We start from the raw sequence: 20,536 nt of genomic DNA on the forward strand, positions 1-20,536 counted from the left end.
AAATTTTAGAATGCAGAAAATTATTACGGAAAATTTTAAATCAATCATTAATTCTATTAAACATATATTCTGTGGAATTTTGCACTTTTAATTGTTCTTTATACACCAGTCATCCCTACTTACTTGTCAACGACTCAATTAACTGCCTATTTTTAAAAACAACTTGAAACAAACATGGCGTCTTTCTGTTCTCACATCTCTGCTGAGGCACGTTATAGAGTTGCACACTTCTATGAACTACATACATCTATGGCACCTTCAAATGTTATGTTTTGATTGTATAACGTACTTTGTTTACAGATGTGATGAGAACATTAAATATTTTCACGTGTTATTTATTTTATAGTTAGAGATGAATATTATTCCACAGAAGTAAGTTGTAGTGAAGGACTATTTCCTAAGGGTTTTGCTGTACTACCGGTACCGGTACCGACATTTTAGCTGCGGTTCTCGGTGCCGGTTAAAATGCTGAGAACCGTAGGAACCGAGAACCGGTACCGACCCATTCCTAGTTTGTTAAAACATTAATGTTCTCAAAAGACTTAACAAAACTTTCACTTCATTGATTATTTCCTTATATCCCAGAAGTTGCTTCTCTTTAGTCTACTTAATAATTCAGAAAATTTTCACCATTTGAAAAATCCTTCAAAATTCAGTCTGTTTCACGAAAAACGTGAGATTTTTTTAAAAATTGCCGTATTTGCAAAATAGAAAGAAAATGAGCTCATATTTGCAATTTAAACATTGTTCACCCATTTTTGTTATTAATGGCAGCCAGCCCAGATAAAATGTATTTTAACTCAGCAGAATTATGAATACATGTTAATCCATGCTTGTGAACGTTTATTTATTTGCCCACTTAAGGTACATATGGCAAAATGAATACTACAGTAAAACCTCGTTATAAAAAAGTGACTGTTAAGTCCTGCGAAAATGCTATATAATCTTATTTATTTGTACCTGTAAATAATAAAGTATATTTTGATTTTCACAGTTCCACCCAAAACACCAGCTACAGTGAAGGAAAAAGAAAAATCTTCAAACGTTTCTGTAGAATTGTAATATTTTTTCTAGGGATGGGACGAATCCACATTTTGGTCGAATCCGAATCCTTGTTCAAATCCTCAGTGTTTGTCATCGAATCTCGAATCCCAGTCCCACACTAAACTTCACATGTTATTAAAAAAAATCACACATTTATTTTAAAAAATTACATAGGCCTATGTATTAAAAAAAATCACATGTGTATTTGTAAAATTATAAAATAAGTGCATAGTGTATACACCTGATATAAAATAGAGAGAAATAACCTCAAAAACCACACACGTAAGTTTGCATCTGTCTAATTCTCTGTTAAATTAATCCTTCCTATGTTTTCAATAAAATACGTTTGTATAACAGACACCATTTAAAAAAAGTTACGTTTTTTTCTGCAATGTTATATTATTGAAAGTTGGAAATGATAGAGTAGTTATGCTAATTGACAAAATGCAGCATAGTTTATCTTATGTTTGTGCCATTTCCGTTACCTTTATAATATAGTTTAGGTATACCTACAATTTTCTAGAGCTGGACGAACCTCAGTTCTCTGGTTTCGAACCGAGCCGAACTGAACCTCATACAGAAATAATTGTTTTCAATTAAAATGAACAGATGACCAGCATTTTGGTCTTTAACTGAGTGGTGAGAAAGAAAGATTCTCCAGCCATATGTAAAATTAAAACATTATATAGCTTAGCTTATATATATACCAACTTTTAATTCGTGAAGAAGTTACATCTAAATTTCAAAAAGACTATATTCCTTTTTAAGTGTACACTAACCTTCATTTAAAAAAAATATTATAAAGATGACGAACATTCAGCATAAGGCCACATAACATATTTTTGTGGTAGACATAACCTAACATTTTTAATAAGTAAAACTTTTTAATAGGACATAAAAAAAAAAGACGAATGTGAATTAAGTTACCTATCTACATATTTTTGTGGTAGACATAACCTAACATTTTTAATAAGTAAAACTTTTTAATAGGACATCAAAAAAAGGCGAATGTGAATTAAGTTACCTATCTACATTACAAAACCCGCTGTCTGCAGTTGCTGTTTTCTTGGAAGAATGCTGCTCGTTAGAAGAAACTTTAGACGGTTTTTTTGGGGTGGTTCTGGGTCATCCGGGTCGTCATTATCTTTTCTCCATTTGGAAAACTTAAACGACGTTAGCCTGCTCATCGCAAATCACCTCAAGAACAATAATATTGTAAACGTAACGTAAAAGGTGTGGTTATAGAAATTTGCGTCGGAAAAAAGAAAACACGAGAAATAATGATGGCTGCCGCGACTACGCTAGTCAACTTAGTACCGTGCTGTAACATTTACTGGACCAGTACTTTTAATACACAAGATTAAATTAATATTTTCATTACCTGACTGTTATAACCAAAAAGGCCAAAGAAAATAAATACATCCCAGTAATTTAAAATACGTAATTTACGTAATCATTTCCTACCGCATTTGTCTTGTGTTAACTTGATCACGTTAGTTTTGCCGAAATACGAAAGTTCTCGTACATGCGCTTTAGTTTAACGTATGGGGTACGCAATGTTTGGTGATTTTACAACACTTCTCGTATACGCACTATAGTTAAAGGTATAATATACAATACCTTTGGCATTTGTACGATAGTTTATATTACGTAGTACGACAAATGCATACAAAATTCTCTAAAGTAATCAAAAAACAAAGCGCGCCCGTATGAAAAAATGCTATGCGAGTTATGCGACGATTAATAATTTTATTTTTATTTTGTCTGCGCTTGAAACTGTTGAGGCGACGATTATGCGATAAAAGTCGGAATATTACAAGTAATAGAATTTTGTTGAGCTGTTTTGTGAATGGTCTCAAATGGGGGTTAGAAAATTAGAAAAACGTATTTTTTTTTAAACGATCGTTCGGTTTTTCGAATATATTTTAAGAGGTTTCGAACCGAACCGAACCCTTACGTAAGGGTTCGGTTCGGTTCGAAATTTTTAAACTTCGCCCAGCACTACAATTATCAATTACTACCTAAAACTCTTAAAAACCCACCTCGAATCCCACCTCGAATCCCACCTCGGATCCTACGAATCCTCGAATCCATAGGATTCGGTATATTCGACGAATCCAAGATTCGAAAATCCCATCCCTAATTTTTTCCATTTGCTTTGTGAATATATTATGTTTCAGCAATTAAAAAAATACTGCTGCCATCTTACCATCTTACAGTTGACTGACCATACTGAAATGCACTTTGAAGTTAGTGAAGTTAATCACATTGTACCAACATTAGCTAACGAAAAAAGTACTTTGATTAATCAATGATCCGAACATCGCCTAGAAAATTGCTCACATATCCCACTTGCACAACTTTATGTCTGTGTCCTGTAAAAATGTGTGATCATTGTAATGAATGCCAATATGCAATCAAGATTCTGTGGAAGTGTTAACTAAAATTCGTAGGAGTTTAAAAGTTGTTTCCAAATTGTGGTAAAAAAAAATGTTACTTAATTGGTTTTCTTGTTTAGGGGTTAGTTTTGATGGATTAATTTTGTTTACTTACAATTTAGGTTTTGGTTGGACAAACCATGTGCAATAGTTTATGATGACACTTAATTTTGGGTGATGTATTTGTCATTTTCAGATAATGGATAAAAATCAGAAAGCAATATCTTTTACCACAAAACTGATAATTCTGTTTGCTTTTGATCAAGGAGGCAAAAAGATCGACCTAGCCAAAAGATTTATGCTGGCTTGCACAGTCATGACTAGAGACCCCGAAAAATGGTGAAGCGCGAAATTCACGAAATAACGCGAAAATTTGATACTTTAAACAAATTTTGCGACTTTCCTTTGATTTTGACATAGTCGTGAAATTCACGAATTTTCGCACGAAATTCACGCTTTTTCGCACAAAATAATGTCCTTATGTCGTAAGTTCTATTTATTTACGCCATCATAAACATAGGCGTGAAATAAACATAGACTGAAAGACTAGTGCCGTGATATTATCTTCGTTTTGACACGTTAGTGAAATTCACGTATTTTTATTACTCTGTTTACAAACAGTAATTTAATCGCATTGAGCTAAGATGGCAGTCATTTTTGCGTGCACATATCTATGAGTGTTTACAACTACCGTCCACATTTTGTAAGTTTTGTGATACAATTGAATTTGTGGCTAAGATGCCGAAAACTTCGACAATGTTTGATCACGAAAGAGAGATAAAATCGGATGATTTTATATTTTTGATCAGCGGGACAAAATTATGATGTGCAAGTTCTGCAACGTGCGGGTTGATTGTACACGCAAAGACACGTGCAAAAAGCATGTGGCAAATGGCACACACAAAACAAAACAAAAAAGACAATTATTTTGTCAAGCATTCTACCGTGTCTAAACAAATCTCGATAGGCGACAGCGTGAATAAAGCAAACAAGCTTTAAAGTGCAGAAAACAAGAATTTTTTTTCTGATTTTGTTAATATGATGCTGTAAGTTAACATTCCTTTGGAAAAAGCTGATCATCCAGCTATGAGGGAATGGTGTAACACCCATGTTGAAGGTTAGCCTTATTTATTTAGAAATGTTTTCCCCCTCTAATAAAAGTTCATAAGCATAAATGTAGGCCTACAATATTATCGATTAACTTACCTTTACTTTAAAATGCAAGTACCTCAGATTAACAAACACATAAATAGGATGGATTGCATTGTGAAATGGTGAGCACACCACAAGATATTTTTGACTGATTGATTGATGGTTTGACTCTGTAATCCAGCAGTACCTAATCTAGAAAAGGTTAGGTTAGGTTTGGCTAAGAATTGTTTTGAATAAATTAGCCCATTAATATTTTCAGCAATAACCTTATAAATGCTACCTATTTATAAGTATATTGTAAGTTATGTATACATTTTAGGTGCAGGGGATTTGCCATCATCAGCCAACACTCTTAGAGAAACTTATGACCCAAAAATTGGCCAGGCAAATAAGGAAGCAGTAAGGCTATGAGGTTTTTTTTACACCGCCAATGGCATAATTTTTTCACAATTTTTTGCGGTCTCTACTGATTGCTTATTTTTACACCGATATTTTGCACCGCTTGCTAATTTTTACACCGGTTTTTTGCACCGCTTTTGTCATTTTTTTACACCGAAATGAGCCAGTTTTATTTACCATTTTCTGGGGTCCTTAGTCATGACTTAAGGCTTGACTTAGTATGTGTTTGTACATTAGATTAACCAGCAAAGTTTTTTCTTGGATTTTAATTACATGACTCTTCAAGGGGCCCTTAGAATCCTGATTTCAACTGTATTAACTATACAGCTATTTATTTTAGTAATAAGTATCACTTGTTATGTTTGATTTCACCTCATTATAAAAAGAAATCACAATATAACAAACACACCCAAAATCAGTCCCTCCAAGTTTGTTATACCAAGGTTTTACTGTAGTTTGTTTTGGAAGTTTAAAAAAAAAATTTAAAAAAATTATTTTCATTCCACGTGATTTATTATGCTACTGTTTTGCATGACAGTAGTGACAGGGTGGCCACTCACCGGGAAAACCGGGAAAACCGGGATTTATCAGGGAAATCACGTTGATCGGGAATTATCAGGGAAATGTCAGGGAATTTTTTTAATAACCGGGAATTTTTTGTGTCATGTATATTTCCGCAGAGCTGCCAACCATTACGGATTTTCCGTAATTATTACGGATTTAACACAATATTACGGAATTACGGAACATCGCTGGTTTATTATGGAAACGAGGCTTTGTGCTGCTCGGTAACGGAAAAAAATTCAGTTTCTGGTGTGCGTGTTTTGTGAACGTAGTTCGAATACATCACGTGGTTGCGCAGATAACGGAACTGATAAATGTGCGCATGTACTGTCGAAATAAGTAGATTAATTGTTGTGCATTGTAATAGAAATGGTACGGTATTACGTCCGTTGTACGATACAACTAGTGCATATTCTCGGTCTTTTCGTTTGTTAGCTACTTACATCACGATAATTTTTGTACGGTACTTTGGCTAACCTGTCTTGTGTTATTTACTTTGTTGAAAGCCATTTTTTTTACAAAGTGTTTTTGTCGTGTGTACAGACGTGAAACCTTTTTATGTCGTTCGATAGTGTTGTGTTCTTCAGTGCCGGTTGTAGAAATGAAGCGTGTGACAGAACAATGTGTATCTGGGGCAAAAAAAAAAGAACGTTATTCTTCAGAACTTTCGACCAAACTATATAAAAGAATGGCCATGCTTGTCATCTTCAAATGTTTTGGAACGCCACGCATTTTGTAATGTATGCACGTGTGACTTTTCGATTGCGCATGGTGGAAGGGATGACTGAGGACGGCATATTGAATCAAAGAAACATGCAGAACATTTTAAAACCGTGACGAGCAATAAATCTATATCGTCGTTTTTCGCTACATCTGAAGAAACGAAAGTAACAACCGCAGAGTTATTGTTTACAAGTTTTTTGGTAGAACACAATTTACCGATAGCAGTAGCCGATCATTCGGGTAATTTGTATAGAGCTATGTTTCCGGACTCAAAAATTGCACAGAAATACAGCTGTGCGAGAGCAAAAACATATGCCTTAGTGGAGTATATGGCTGGTGAAACTAAATTGAAACTGTTGAATCTTTAGTAAGTGGACCATTTGCTTTAGCTACAGGTGGGAGTACTGATTGTAATGCAGTGAAGATTTATCCATTAGTTGTTTCATTTTTAAATCAAACACAAGGTAAAATTTGCACTGTACTGTTATCCCTTGTTGAGAGTACTAAGACTAAGAATATTTCACAACTAGAAATGTTACACTTCAAAAATGAATTAAAGAACAGTTATCAAAAGTTGCGTGAAAAAATGTTTGAGCGCTCTCCACTGAAATACCCCATTACATAAAACAAAACACAGACTGCAGGTCATTGAACGGGACGCTATAATGTAAAGTGACATATTTAAAATGTATTTATTATTTAACGAACTTCCGTATGTATATAATGAAGAAAATACAGCAGGGTGCTAAAATATGAGTACTAATCTCTTTCTATAATAATATATTTTTTCATCAAAAGTATGTTTTTTTTGTAATTGTAAATATCAGGGAAATTTTGACTTTTAATCAGGGAAATCAGGGAAAAATCAGGGAATATTTTTGGTGACTGTGAGTGGCCACCATGAGTGAAATAACTTTGATTACTTGTTAAATTTATAGTTATAGTTCATGTTTTTGATTGTGCTGTCCCATTAAAACATCTAAACTGGATATTTTTTATGCATGAATTACTTAAACTGTGATATACCCTACGACTAACTTATGAATGAGGTATGATGTGTCAAATATCTGTACACAAGTGAATTTTTTGTTATTTCAAAGTGTTAGTATTTGAGTCAAGTGGAATACAAATAGTAAACTATTTTTATTTGTATTAGAAAATTGGAAAATTCGCGCATGCCTAGTCAGTATGCATTCTTGTCAAGATATGACAGAGAAGTGATACTGTCATAAAGTTTTAACAAAATTTTTGTAACCTTGCACTAAATATTACCGTGTTTTCTCGTATAATCGTCGCACATTTTATTCTAAAATCAAGTTTGAAAAGTAGGGGTGCGACGATTGTGCGGAAAATAAATTTTGTTAGGTAAAGTTATTCATAAAAACAAAACCCGTTCATGGAAAGTACGTTTATTTAAAAAAAAGGTGGAGTATACATTAGCACGCCAAACAAGCTATATTAATAATTCCTTAAACAAAAACTTTTCTTCAACTTTAAATAGAATAACCAAAACTAACGCCAACGCAAGCCACTTGAATCTGACGTGAACGAACGTGTCGTAGTACACACTGGCCACGAAAGAATGTGGGCTCTCAAATGTAGTTAACTCGGCACCTGACAGAGAGCGCGTGTTGCATCCAATCGGCGAGATATCGATATTCGACTACATGCGCGCGCTCTATACGGGAAGCAACATAACCAAACACGAATTATGCGCTGGCTACATTTTTATAAGCGGTACACCGCAGTAACGCAGACAATCAGATAAAGGAAATACCGTTTAAAAAGTCTTTAAAAGAAAATTTACACGTCAGACAACTTTGTATTTCCGTTAATTAAATAAATAAGTGGTAATGACCGAAATTAAATTTTAGATTATACCTACACCACGGCGACACAGACGATCAGATAAAGTAAATAACGTTTAAAAACGTCTTTATAAGAAAATTTACACGTCAAACAACTTCATATTTTTCCGTTAATTTATTAAGTAAGTGGTAATGACCGAATAAATATTAGATTTAACCTTAAAATGTTAAAATCGTTTTATACGGTAAAGTTACCTACACAAAGCGCTTGGCATCTACTAGCGGGACCAAAAACATCATGCAACGTTTACACGAGAAGTTTTTTTATCCCAATTTTGACAGTCTAAAATATGGTTGCGACGATTACACGCGCGCGACCATTATGCGATAAAACACAGTATTTATTTTAATTGGTGTGGCTGTTTGTGTTAGTGCACTTAGTGCCAAGTCTTAAAGAATAGTTATTACGTGTCTTGTCATATGTAGGTAACTGCTGGAAGTAGGGATGAGGAAAATCCAACATTTTCGCGTATCCGAATCCATACCCAAATTCAGAGAACCAAATCTTGAATCCAGACTAAAATACCAAAAAATGCTATGTTTTTCTTTGAGTTGGTTCACAAAATTACAATATAAACATTCTGTTAATGTTAATACATTAACTAATAACACGTTATTAGGGCCTCAATCTAAACCTGATCATTTCTATAACCTTCTTTGTATTCAAACTAACATAACTTACTGCTGAATCAACAGAAACTTGGTAAGTACTAAATAAGAAAACACTTAAAATTCAAACATGCTTTATAACACTGCAGGATCAATGTCTGGAATTCTTTTCAGCAGAGGAAATCCACTAGAGTTCATTAGAATTTTATTTCAATATTATGGTTCATAAATGAAGTAGTCGTTTGAAACTGAAACAACACACAAACACTTATTGTCTGGCATAAACAGGACAAAAAATATTCAATGTGTAGGTTTATAGATATTAGAAAACAATGGAATCAAATGTAAATAAAGGGACAGACAAAAATGTTCTTTAAACGCAATCTAAGATGTCTTTTCGTACAACTATATATTATTTCTTGGCTTAAAAAATAAAATTGCTAAAATACAAAGTGTAAACTGAGAAGATATGTTAATTCTTACTGTTTCTCACATTTTTTTAGATGTTTTTCGGGAAACTAATTTTTCCTCCTCTTAAAAAAAATGACAGCATTTTTAAGTGTCATGTCACGTACTAGAAAATATTAGCATAAAACCAGGTATACATATAAAATACGAGGTAGTCTCTCTTAAAAACAACAAAACTGACCCGCTATTTCATTAAAATACCAAAGATGTGAAAATACGAGATGTTTAACTTTTGTGTTGCCATGCACAGCACAAAGAGTAACTTATCACAGTTGTGAATTTCATTATTAATACTATCAATTTATGCTGTAGGAGAGAAAATAGTACATATCAAAATTTGTCTTATAGATTACACATACATGATTCATTCAAAGTGATGTTGATCAACACTTGGAAATTAGTTGTATTTGGCATAAAACTTTTTGTGATAAATTTCGCCGTATTTCGGGCTTCACCGTATGTTACGAGTCCCTAATGTTATGGTAGCAGTTCACTGTAGATGTGGGTTTGTTTACTGAAAGAGGAATAATTTTACCACATGTTTTAAAGATTTAAAAATATATGTTTTTTTTTTCTTAGGTATTCAGTACACTTTAAAGTAAGTTCTAAGGTTGTTTGAGGTTGTCATGAAAATCATTAGCTTTCTTGTAAAACCATAGAACATAACTTCAATGACATGTGATTAAAATTATTTTATTTATGAATGAATCTTTGACACAAATCCTATGTCTAATCCTAGAATTATAAGGATTTGATGGATTCTTAAAAGATAAGATTCGGCCGCTCCATCTCTAGTTCGAAGTACTATTATAATGCTTGTTTCTTAACAGATTGCAGAAAATTAGGCTACACAAATGTTAACCATTTTTAGTGTGATACATTGGTATTATAATATAATACATATGTTCATGATGCAAGTAGTCAAGAATTACTGTCAATAAACGTGAAACATACTTTTTTTGAGTTGGAGAATGCAATGTCTGTAATAATCTTTTCAATTTGAAGCAGCTGTGATCAACATCAGTAAAGTATCAAATTGTGTATTAAAATCAGCAAGTGCTTTGTAATGAGGCAGTTTTTATTTTGTTAGTATTATTGCGTGTGTGTAAATTACATACGTAAGTTTTATTTGTACATAGGTATGTTTTAGAGAAAAATCCTGGAGGTAATGTAATTTTGTTAAAAAAAATAACTACATTTAAATTTTGTGGGTTGACTTTGGTAATTGGTGTGATTAATTTCAACATGTATAAACATTCCGTACAGTTAAGATTATGTGCCATAATTACAGTTATCTCTGATCTGCTAAACATTTAAAAAAAGTGAAACACCTTAGTGTTTGCTACTGTACTCAATGTTTCTGCTGTACTTGTCTTGACTCTATAAAACTGTGCTGGTTGCATGTCGGGGATGGTGGTCGGTGCAGTGTGAGGTGTGTGTGTGTTGGTAGTGGTGGGGGACAAGGAGAAAGCATCGGGCACCGTGAACGTGCGCACGAGGGACAACATAGTGCACGGGGAGTTCTCGGTTGGCGACACTGTCCAGAGGTTCCAGGCACTGAAGCACTCCCAGGTCATCAACAGCGAGGAGAAGTTCTGAGGTCGCTCTGCGGACCGTGGTGAGGCTCTCTTTGTTTATGTACCCCGCTGGTACATTGTTGTGTACTTCTGAACATAACTGGATGTGCTTATTTTCTGCCTTTTGTAGTAACTGAACATAGCACACTATACCACTAAATGGGGTGAAAAATATAAATTTTTGACATGGTGCCAACTGTATTTCATAAAAAATTTGACGTTTTGTCCCTAGGGCGTAGCCATGATTTTGTAAAGGAGGGCTCCAGTACAACCATTATTTCAGTTGTTTTGATTACGTTAGTTAATAACTTTTTTTTTTTGAAAGAAAATAGATTGTCACTTAAAATTAATGGAATATTAGTTTGCTTGTAGACATTTTAGTAATGACTTTGATTGAGGAAAGAAAACGGAAATATTTTGATTTTGATTTAATTGTTTTTAATACTTTGTTCTTAAGGCGATTGGTGCACGGTAAAAAACGGTCACAGGCCCGAAAACAATGAATTTTGTATCATATGACCACTAAAGAGTCTAGATGCCTATGTGGGTAACCGTTACTATGTAGGGAGGTCAGGAGCTTAGTTCCAGCTCGTCAGTGGCGAGATGGCCTTCATACGGGAAGGGTGTCGCTGGTGGTCGCTCTGCGGCCTGCCATCTAGCGGGAACTAACAAAACCTCGAAGGTTGTATCTCGCTCTCCCTCTAACACACAGCCGATAAGGTTCTATCGTGCCCAGAGGAGGGGAAGGTTTATCAGGTTTCTCTTTCACTCATCCTTCGCCATGGGGAGGCGGAATGGATTATTTTTTGTCCGCAACTGCGCAGACGTCATGTGGCCACTCCCGCACTCTTCTCACTCAACTCGCTCATTCTCTCACACTATTTCAATAAATCTTTTCAAATCTTCAACATCAATACTTTAAACCATTGCGCTTCCTACGGATTAATTATATTTCATGCAAGTGCCCGAATTCAGCTGCAAAAAAATAAAACGCGTAGTCAATTTTTTTCTTCAAAAACCTTCCCAAACACTGTGTGCTAAAAAACATTCTGAAAGCCCATTTTTCTAGATAAATGGAAATTCTAAATCACCTACGCCACAAGGAAACATTGTGCTTTAATATTATGTAAAGAAAACACCTCTTAGTTTTATAGTTATGTAAAGGTGGTGTGATATGTTTTAGATGTCGCACCATCTTATCATCCATGTAGAAGAGTTACCAGAAAAGCTAACAAGACTATTGCCATGGAAATGGAAATATGTTTAAGGAAATATTTTTCAAATGTTTGTAAACAGTAAACAACATATAAAAAATCTTATTACTGTAAAATTAAAATACAAGCAACCCTATAGCAAATTTAATTTCAATATGAAAAAGTCTACAATAATGTTTACAAGAAACGAAATTGCAATAGCAATACAAAAATATCGCAATTTTGTTACATTGTTAATATATATATTATATTTAATAAAGGCAATAAAAATGACATACTCAATATTTGGAATACAATAAATACCTTAAGCCCTACATAATTGCTGCGATATTCACAATAAATGCTTTTCTTAAATATAGTAATTAAAAAACATCGTAAATAAATTATGAACATACATATTATGGTGAAGGAAAGTGGACACTATCACACTGAAAAATCTTAGAGGGTAGTTTTCCTCATCTTATTTCTTTCTTTGCGTTTTTGGTCTTGTTCGTTAAAATATTTCATGTTCAAATACTTGATACGCATATACGTTCTTGTCCTGACAAAACAGTATATAACTTCTTCTGGATATTTATTTTCAGTAGTTCCGCAAATAATTTTAGTCAGTGATTCAAAAATCCGCTCTTTTTTGCACAAATTGTTGCCATGAATATTATCAAAACACATTTCAGCGATCTTTATTAATTCAAAAAATTCATTAGTGGGACATTTTAAGTTACCCTTTGATTGTACATGTATCCAGCTATCGTCCTCCGAATTGAAATCCGTAGTGCCAAGGTCAGGATATTTATTTCTGAAACGGTGAGCTATATAGCCAGAAACATATTTCAGCCCTTCAAGAGAAATTTCGTCACTTGAAAGGGGCCTGGCCTCTAAATCTAAGTCTATTTCTTCCATGTCAGCAAGATCTATTTCATTTAAAGGTGATTTCTCTTGAAATGTCTTTGTAAAATACATTTCCTTGCACAAAAGTAGTTCTGTAATTTCATTCTGATAAGCACTGTCCTGTTCCATTTCATTTGACGAAAAATCACTTACCAAACACATTTCGTCTGTCTTCTCATCCGTGTTTTTCCGTTCAGCAAAAACTGCTGCAGAATGTTTTCACAATATGTAGTTTATAATTCTGTATTTAAAGTAAATGGGCGACAGATGCGTATTTTATTACATGCTTTATATTAGCTTCACCTGTATGTTTGTTTGTCTGTCCGTCTGTAACTCTTTCGACTAAGAGTGAGTGCTTCATCACTGTAAAATGTCCCACCAATTTCTTCACGTTCGTTAGCCGAGTGGTCTAAGGCGCGCGACTTCTGAGACGTCAGCTTACGGATTCAGCGATCATGAGTTCTACTCCCGGCCACGCCGGAAAAAAAGAAAGTTTTTTTTTTCTGGTAAATTCTAAGATTATATCCATACATCTAACTGTAAATGATTCGGAGAGACTTTACCATTTCTTTGTGACGTTTCAACTCCAAATAGTTATCTCAGATGGTAATAGGTAGTGTCAGTAACTCATTTCCCTATGATAATTATACATAAATATAGTTTAAAAAACTAAAAAAACATGCTTTTAAAGAATATCAAACTAAAAAGTTAAAAATAAATATAGTTTAAAAAACTAAAGAAACATGCTTTTAAAGATTATCAAACTAAAAAGTTAAAAATAATTTTAAAATTTAATATATGACAATAGTATATAAGCAATACTAGTATAAATGAGAAAAAAGCTTGGGGCGCTTAATATACAAAAAATATGGCACAAAGCGCCTCAAGCTTTTTTTCTCATTTATACTAGTATTGCTTATATATTATTGTCATAAATTAAATTTTAAAATTATTTTTAACTTTTTAGTTTGATAATCTTTAAAAGCATGTTTCTTTAGTTTTTTAAACTATATTTATTCATGTTCCATACCTCTAATATACGGACAGAGAAAAAACCACTCTAACACATCTTAGTTCAGTTTAACTGTTAACAAATATTTAGGTTAACAGGTCCTATACATATTTCTGAATGTTTTACTGACTGAGTTATACTGGACATTAATTAAATTGATCGCTGATATTTATACTTTTAAACGAAATTTTGAATTTATCATTTTATGTAAACTCTAATGCGTTAAAAAGTGTAACGCAACACTACACACAGGTAGTGATGTCTAGTGCACTGCCCTATGCACATTAGTTAACAAAAAAATAAAATGAAATATTAATTACTGATAAATAATACCTTGATGTCGTGATACAAGTAACACATGCTTATCTGATATTTATCTCAATTAGAATATGAAATAGGAAGATAAAATAATTAACTGATTTTAAGACTGATTTATTACTTACACAGTACAGTGCATTTTGAAGACAAATGGGTCTTAAGAAGCGAAAATCGTACTCGATTAAAGGATGGTATGGTGTTCGGTATATTAAGGTTTCCCTCAAAGTAACGGTTTCAGAATGCTTTTAAGATATTAGTTACATCCCAACATAAGTTTAAAACATTTCTCTTAAGAGTGTGCTTCGTAGCATTAAAAAATGTGCCTTAATTATTTTGCAAATTTATCATTGTTATGGTGACGATGTCAGGGGTTTTTGTAATTTTTTTTTAGAAATATAGTACAGTATTAGCAACTACGTTAAGAACTGTTATTTTATTCACACAGAGAAAAGAAATACAAAATGCTAAAATTTGGCGTTTGTCTTTTTATATACTATATAGGTTTGTTATTATATGTGTGTTGTAACATGTATAAAAATGTTAAATATATTCAACAATATTTGGTAATTATATATATTAAAAAACTTTTATGTACACGACTTGAAACTACGTGAAAGGTTTTCAGTCTATAAAGGCCTATTCTATGATTTTTTTAAAATTATTAATTCTTATGCAAACAATTAATAAAATTGGAAGTTTCTTACATTGTCAGTATATGCATAGCATTACAGTTATTCCAAACAATTCTCTACCAGTGTTTACCTAAGGTTTTTATGTTACGTTGGTTCTTCTACTAATACACGTATATTACAAGAGGTTTGTAATAGATTAAATGAGGTAAGTAAGAATTCGTTTTTATAAACGTTGTGTATGAAATTATAAATTTTGAGATGTATAATAACAAAAAGAAGTGCGTTACGAAGACATATGTCGGTAGTGTTACCCACTGAAACATTATTCCCACTTCAACTCTCTGTAAAAATAAAAGTATGGGGTTGAATGCGTCAAAAGGTGTATATAAATAAAATTTGAGGCTTCTTCCTTATTTCATACACTAGTGTCCCCCACTTACAATTGCAAACAAAAATTTTTCCTCGATGTTGTAATTTACTCTGCGTAATCACAAAACATTTTGGCAGTAAATAAGTATTTAATTTTTAAAAATGAAAGCATTCATGTTTCGAAAAAAATATTAAAGCGATGTGGGGAAAAATGTTCATAGATACTCCAGTAAAATTTTCAGTTTGATTGTTTTGATAGTTTCGGAGCTGTTGCGAGTTTAGTTTGGGGGATTCTTCGGCCGCGCGAAGCGTGTTTGGCTCTTTTTCATTTTCTTCCAGCGTAGGAAGCCGATACCCGGCTCTCCAGATGTATTACTGTATATTAGCTCCATGAGCGCGACCTTGACAGACCCATCGTTTCTTCGGTCTCCTCTCGTCATCCCTCTACACCCCATTCTTCCCCCTCCCCACCCGCAGGCTGCGGCCCGCCGGCCGGAGCTCCGCCGGACTACCTGGTTGCGACAAGCGCCGCCCTCAGCGCCACGTCGCGGGGACATTCTTCCCGGCTGCGAGAGTTTTACACGCAGCACTAGAACTGTCACTCCAGAGGGCGTGTTTTGTGTCGGATCGTATCAAAAACAAAAGGATATGAAAATATATACATAACTCAATAGTGTTCTGCCAATTATGTTTTCATTTTCATTTAAATTTATTCTTTAAATCGCTCCTGAAGTAGTCCAGCAGTGATCAATGGAAATTGTTAATATTAAACTGTAATTTTGACGATGAAAATTTTTTCTTCTTATTTTTATATGTGCAGAAACCTATTCGTACACTCGTTTCTTGAACTATACTTAAGTTTAACATAATTATGTGTTTTCTAAATAATTCTGGCTTGGAATAAAAATAAATGCATTTAAAATGACATAACTCAGTAAAAAAAAGTTTATTAAAAATATCCTAGGTATATTATGTCTTAAAAAGAAGCATCAAAAATAAATATGTACAGTTAAATTAGTTTTGTCGTAATATTTTCCATGCACCAATCGCCTTAAGTCAATTGTTTTATGATTTTATTAAAACAATTCATAAATTCATATGTAAGTTATTAAATACTTACATAAATGTTGAGTTTGTATGAAATACATGCTTACAGTAACAGGGGTGCATTAAATATAGACTTTTTTGAAAAACAGTTACTGTCTTTACCTCCATGGTACAGAGTTTGGTTTGAAGGTACATAAGTACGTAATTGATGCAATCCTGTGTGAGAGATGTTTTTCAAATGCTTGTATGATGATTGTCAAGGACTGCTTACCAAAACTTAGTCTCATTACTTCGTAATGAAAAATAAAAATTCTTAAAGAGTTTAAAAATCCAAATGAAAGTTTTTAAGCCTGATTGCTTAGTTAAAACAATTTAATTCTGATTTGCCATTTATTTGCAGGATGGTGCAACATAGTTGAACTTTGCAAGTGCTAACACAGGGGTAGCCAGCCTTTTTTATTTGATTTGAATACTAACTCGTTTTAACAGAGCTGAAGAAAACTTATTTCAGACCCGTTCTAGGCGCCTCGCTAGGAGATGTAGTGTGCCCTTGATGCATGCAGCTGCAAGGTTTCATTGCAAGCCAATGAGCAATCGGTAGAGGCAAAATAATATATATCACCATATTGTGAATAGCGATAAAACCAAAATAGCACAGAAATGGAAGGCAGTATACTAAATAACACCAAAATGGAAGTCAATATGAATAATGTAAAACTCATTGTGACCCCTCACAGTTCCTGAGAAAAGATTCAGATAATGCAGGAGGGGGGAGGTGGTAATAAACATTAAGTCAAGAAGGTTAAGTTCCGTGACATTGCTTTGATTTAGCTCGTGCTAGCAGGCAAGACTGAGCTGAGACTTGGAATGTTTCAATGGTTTGTGTGTGTGTGTGTGTGTGTGGAAGGGGGGGGGGGGGGGGGAGTTTACCAGATAGGAGTAAAAAAAAAAATGGTAAAAATAATTCACCAACAAAAAATAATCAAAATCAGGAGATATACAAAATTGTGTTGATCCAAGTTGTAATAGCAGAAGCAAACAGAGAGGGCAGTGCATAGATTGGCAGCATGTCTAATAGCAAGCGATATCACAGTGGTTGGTTACCGGGCGCAGGGAGGGAAGACATGCTGGCACCACGGAACCATTTCCGGGGGTAGGAGGAATAAGAGGATCAGCTACGGGTGGGGTGTCCAGTGTCTTGTGGAGTACAGCACTCACCAAGAGAAACACAACGCAATGTACTTCGAACAAAATTTTGGCAGATTTCCCTTCAAATTCTTTACGTTTTAACTTATATTTTTCTTTCACGTTTTCTTGTAAAACAAATTGTAATAAGGGAGGTCGTAACAACGAGGTATTTACTGTATTTAGCAAAATACATACCTAAATTTAACAAAAATTTCTGTGAACTACATGTAATTTTGTGTACTACATTGTAAAATTCAATTCATAAATCTTTTGTATAAGGATTATATTCAAATATTTAAATAATTGTCTACTATGTACAAATTTTATTTAGCTTTTAGTGTGGTTCATTCTATGTATAATGGAAAAGTGAAAATGCAATTTAAAAAAGAAAAGAATAACTTAATTAACTGTTCACTAAATAATAGCAATCTGTATCTGATATCATTGACACAGGGTTGAAGACCTACAAAGAAATGTATAAATTTAAATACTATAAGGATTTTGGACCATTGCCATTGCTGTTTGATTTCATGATTCATAATTTTCTATTAAAGTAAAATTTTTAATTAGAAACTTTGTGTCAGCAATGGAAATAAATTTAAATCTCTCGATGAACAAATTTTTGTTTTGATAAATACTTGATATCAATATGTGATATGTATGTCAAAATTTGTGTAGTTATATATACATGCACAATTTTAGTGACATGTACAACCTTTATGAAAATTAAAATGATATCATTGAAATATTAAATTTTTTTAATTGTGGTTATCGCTTAATTATTTAATTTTTATCAATGTGTTTGGTTAAAATATAAAAGCATAAAATATTGACTGTAAACATGACATAAACAAAACAAATGTTAATTTTTACATTTTATTTTATTCATAACTTTCTTCTGAACTAGATTACATTACCAAAGAATATTGGATGTTTTGGTTGTACATAAATAGTTTATCAATATGGTATTGTTTTATGCAGACATATAAATTGTCTTTCCACAAATTATTGAAGAGCTTTAGTTGATCAATGCAACTGTGCTTTGTGTGTTCATATTAACATATTTCTGTGTTTTAATTTTTAATGATCATAAAGATGAAACTTTCTATGTTAAATGATAAAATTAGATAGTTTCTTATAGCACCATGAAATCTTGGCTCTAGCAATTGGTATAAGTGCATATTCCTGTTAGTTGCTTACACAATCTTACGGAATCATTGCCACAAATTCAATAAGATTTTTCAGACCTATCATGATCTGTATTTTTCTTAGTTCAAAAAGTAGGGATTTTTAAAGTATAAAATTTAAAATGATTTAATTTTTTTTACATTTAAAGTTTTTTTAATAGGTAAAAGTGGAAAAAGCGGAAATATATGTAAATGCGAATGGTTTTTAAACATTTTTTTTAAAGCTTTCTTAGGATTGTGATATTTTATTAGTATTCACTTTCAAGGAGATGACACATGTTTGGTACAATGTTGTGATATTTTTGTTTCAGACTGTTCATCCCATTGACTGTTCTCTTTACCTTCTGGATTAATTATCATTGTTCAGTAACTCAAGATGGAGATTATCACGCCCACCTGATGAAAAACTGCAAATTTGTCAAAAATATACTGACTGAACACATGAAGCGTGTGTTTGATCATGCCCTGGATTCCATCTGTGCGCATCATGGGAAAATGTTCAGAACATCAGTATTACTTCCCGAACTTCTGAAATTGGTGGTCACCATTGATTTTATTGATGAAATTAAAATTATGAAATTATAGTATTGATATCTATTGCTCTGACAGCACTGTAATTCACTTCTTTATTTATGTATTTAAAGAGTTTGTTAATTAATTTGTGATCACATTACTAATTACCCGTAAATTTTGAAGTTCGAAGGCTGGGAAATCTTTCTCAAACAATAAAGCCACACAGCATTTTTGGGTTGATCCATATTTTTCTAGTTTAATACTGTTATAACATAAAAGGACACTACAGTTAATGATGCACCGATTATGCAGCCGGTTAATCGGCAACTGCGATTATTGACCCTGTTGGATTTGTTGGATTTGTAAATAGTGCTTACCCTATATTTATGTTAACTAATCCAAGTGTTGGACGCTTCAAAATTCAAATATGGCGCCATTTTGCTGCCGTTAACTCAAGCGATCCTGGTGGCCATCAGGAAAGACTCAGTGGTTCATCTGGTACCGGCGTCATCGGACGTCCGGCTATCGTTTTTGACTTTCGTGTTATCTGGTAACAGTTTCAGTACGAAACATTTGGTCCTCCGGGCCGGATCAATCCGCTAACCGCGATTACTGAGCTATCGGGCTCAGTTCTAGTTACGTGGAGAGATTCGGAGTGTTTGTTTGCGTCGTTCTTTGTACCGAGTCTCCTTTGTCCGTTGTTGCGCCGCCATAAAAACGTGAACGGGTTATCATCTTAATGTGCTATTAGCTTCCCGTGGAAGGGAAGATAACAACTGAGTGCGTAAGGGAAGATAAGAACTGCCTTTATCACACTGACGGTGCTGGTTGCTGACGAAGCCCTTTGTGTCGTGCCGCACTATTATTTCTTATCATCTTTCCACGGTAACCAGATACTGATAATGACGGGTCTGCTATAAGATTGAGTTGTTTTCTAAGACTGGCGGTGAAATATGACTTTGAATTATTAAGTAGACCATTAACATAGATTTTGCCAAGTCTTTGTTCGGCATTACTACACATATCGATACAAAATCGATTCTCAGGACATGGAAAATCGATTATTTAAATAATACTCGGTTTAGAATCGATTTTATAAACACCACTCGGTTCAGAATCGATTTTATAAACACCACTCGGTTCAGAATCGATTTTTTGCTGAACAATCGATTACATTTAACTTATATAGTTCGTGCTCCCATTTTTGACTGAGTGTACTTCAGTAGAATAAACACAACCATGACTGACAGTGTTACAGCTCTGGAGCGACGTCTGGAGCGTGCCGAAAACCGATTGCAGCGTGCCGCGGATCTGGCCAAAAGGGTT

General features: G+C 33.6%; 1 protein-coding gene across 3 annotated transcripts in view; it reads left to right on the forward strand.

The window, feature by feature from the left end:
- LOC134540042 (threonine--tRNA ligase 1, cytoplasmic) overlaps positions 1-19,355 on the forward strand; it is an 82,586-nt gene extending 63,231 nt beyond the window's left edge. For 2 of the 3 annotated variants that reach the window (XM_063382485.1, XM_063382484.1), the window contains exons 16-17: positions 10,716-10,883; positions 19,009-19,281. In XM_063382485.1, the coding sequence (XP_063238555.1) occupies positions 10,716-10,864 (149 nt within the window). In that variant the 3' untranslated portion in view covers positions 10,865-10,883; positions 19,009-19,281. Of the gene's footprint in view, positions 1-10,715; positions 10,884-19,008 lie in introns of all 3 variants that reach the window. The other variant, XM_063382483.1, reaches the window with a different exon arrangement.
- The last annotated feature ends 1,181 nt before the right edge of the window (positions 19,356-20,536 follow it).

This window comes from Bacillus rossius, chromosome 16, assembly GCF_032445375.1.
Source record: "Bacillus rossius redtenbacheri isolate Brsri chromosome 16, Brsri_v3, whole genome shotgun sequence".
In the NCBI taxonomy this organism is placed as follows: domain Eukaryota; kingdom Metazoa; phylum Arthropoda; class Insecta; order Phasmatodea; family Bacillidae; genus Bacillus; species Bacillus rossius.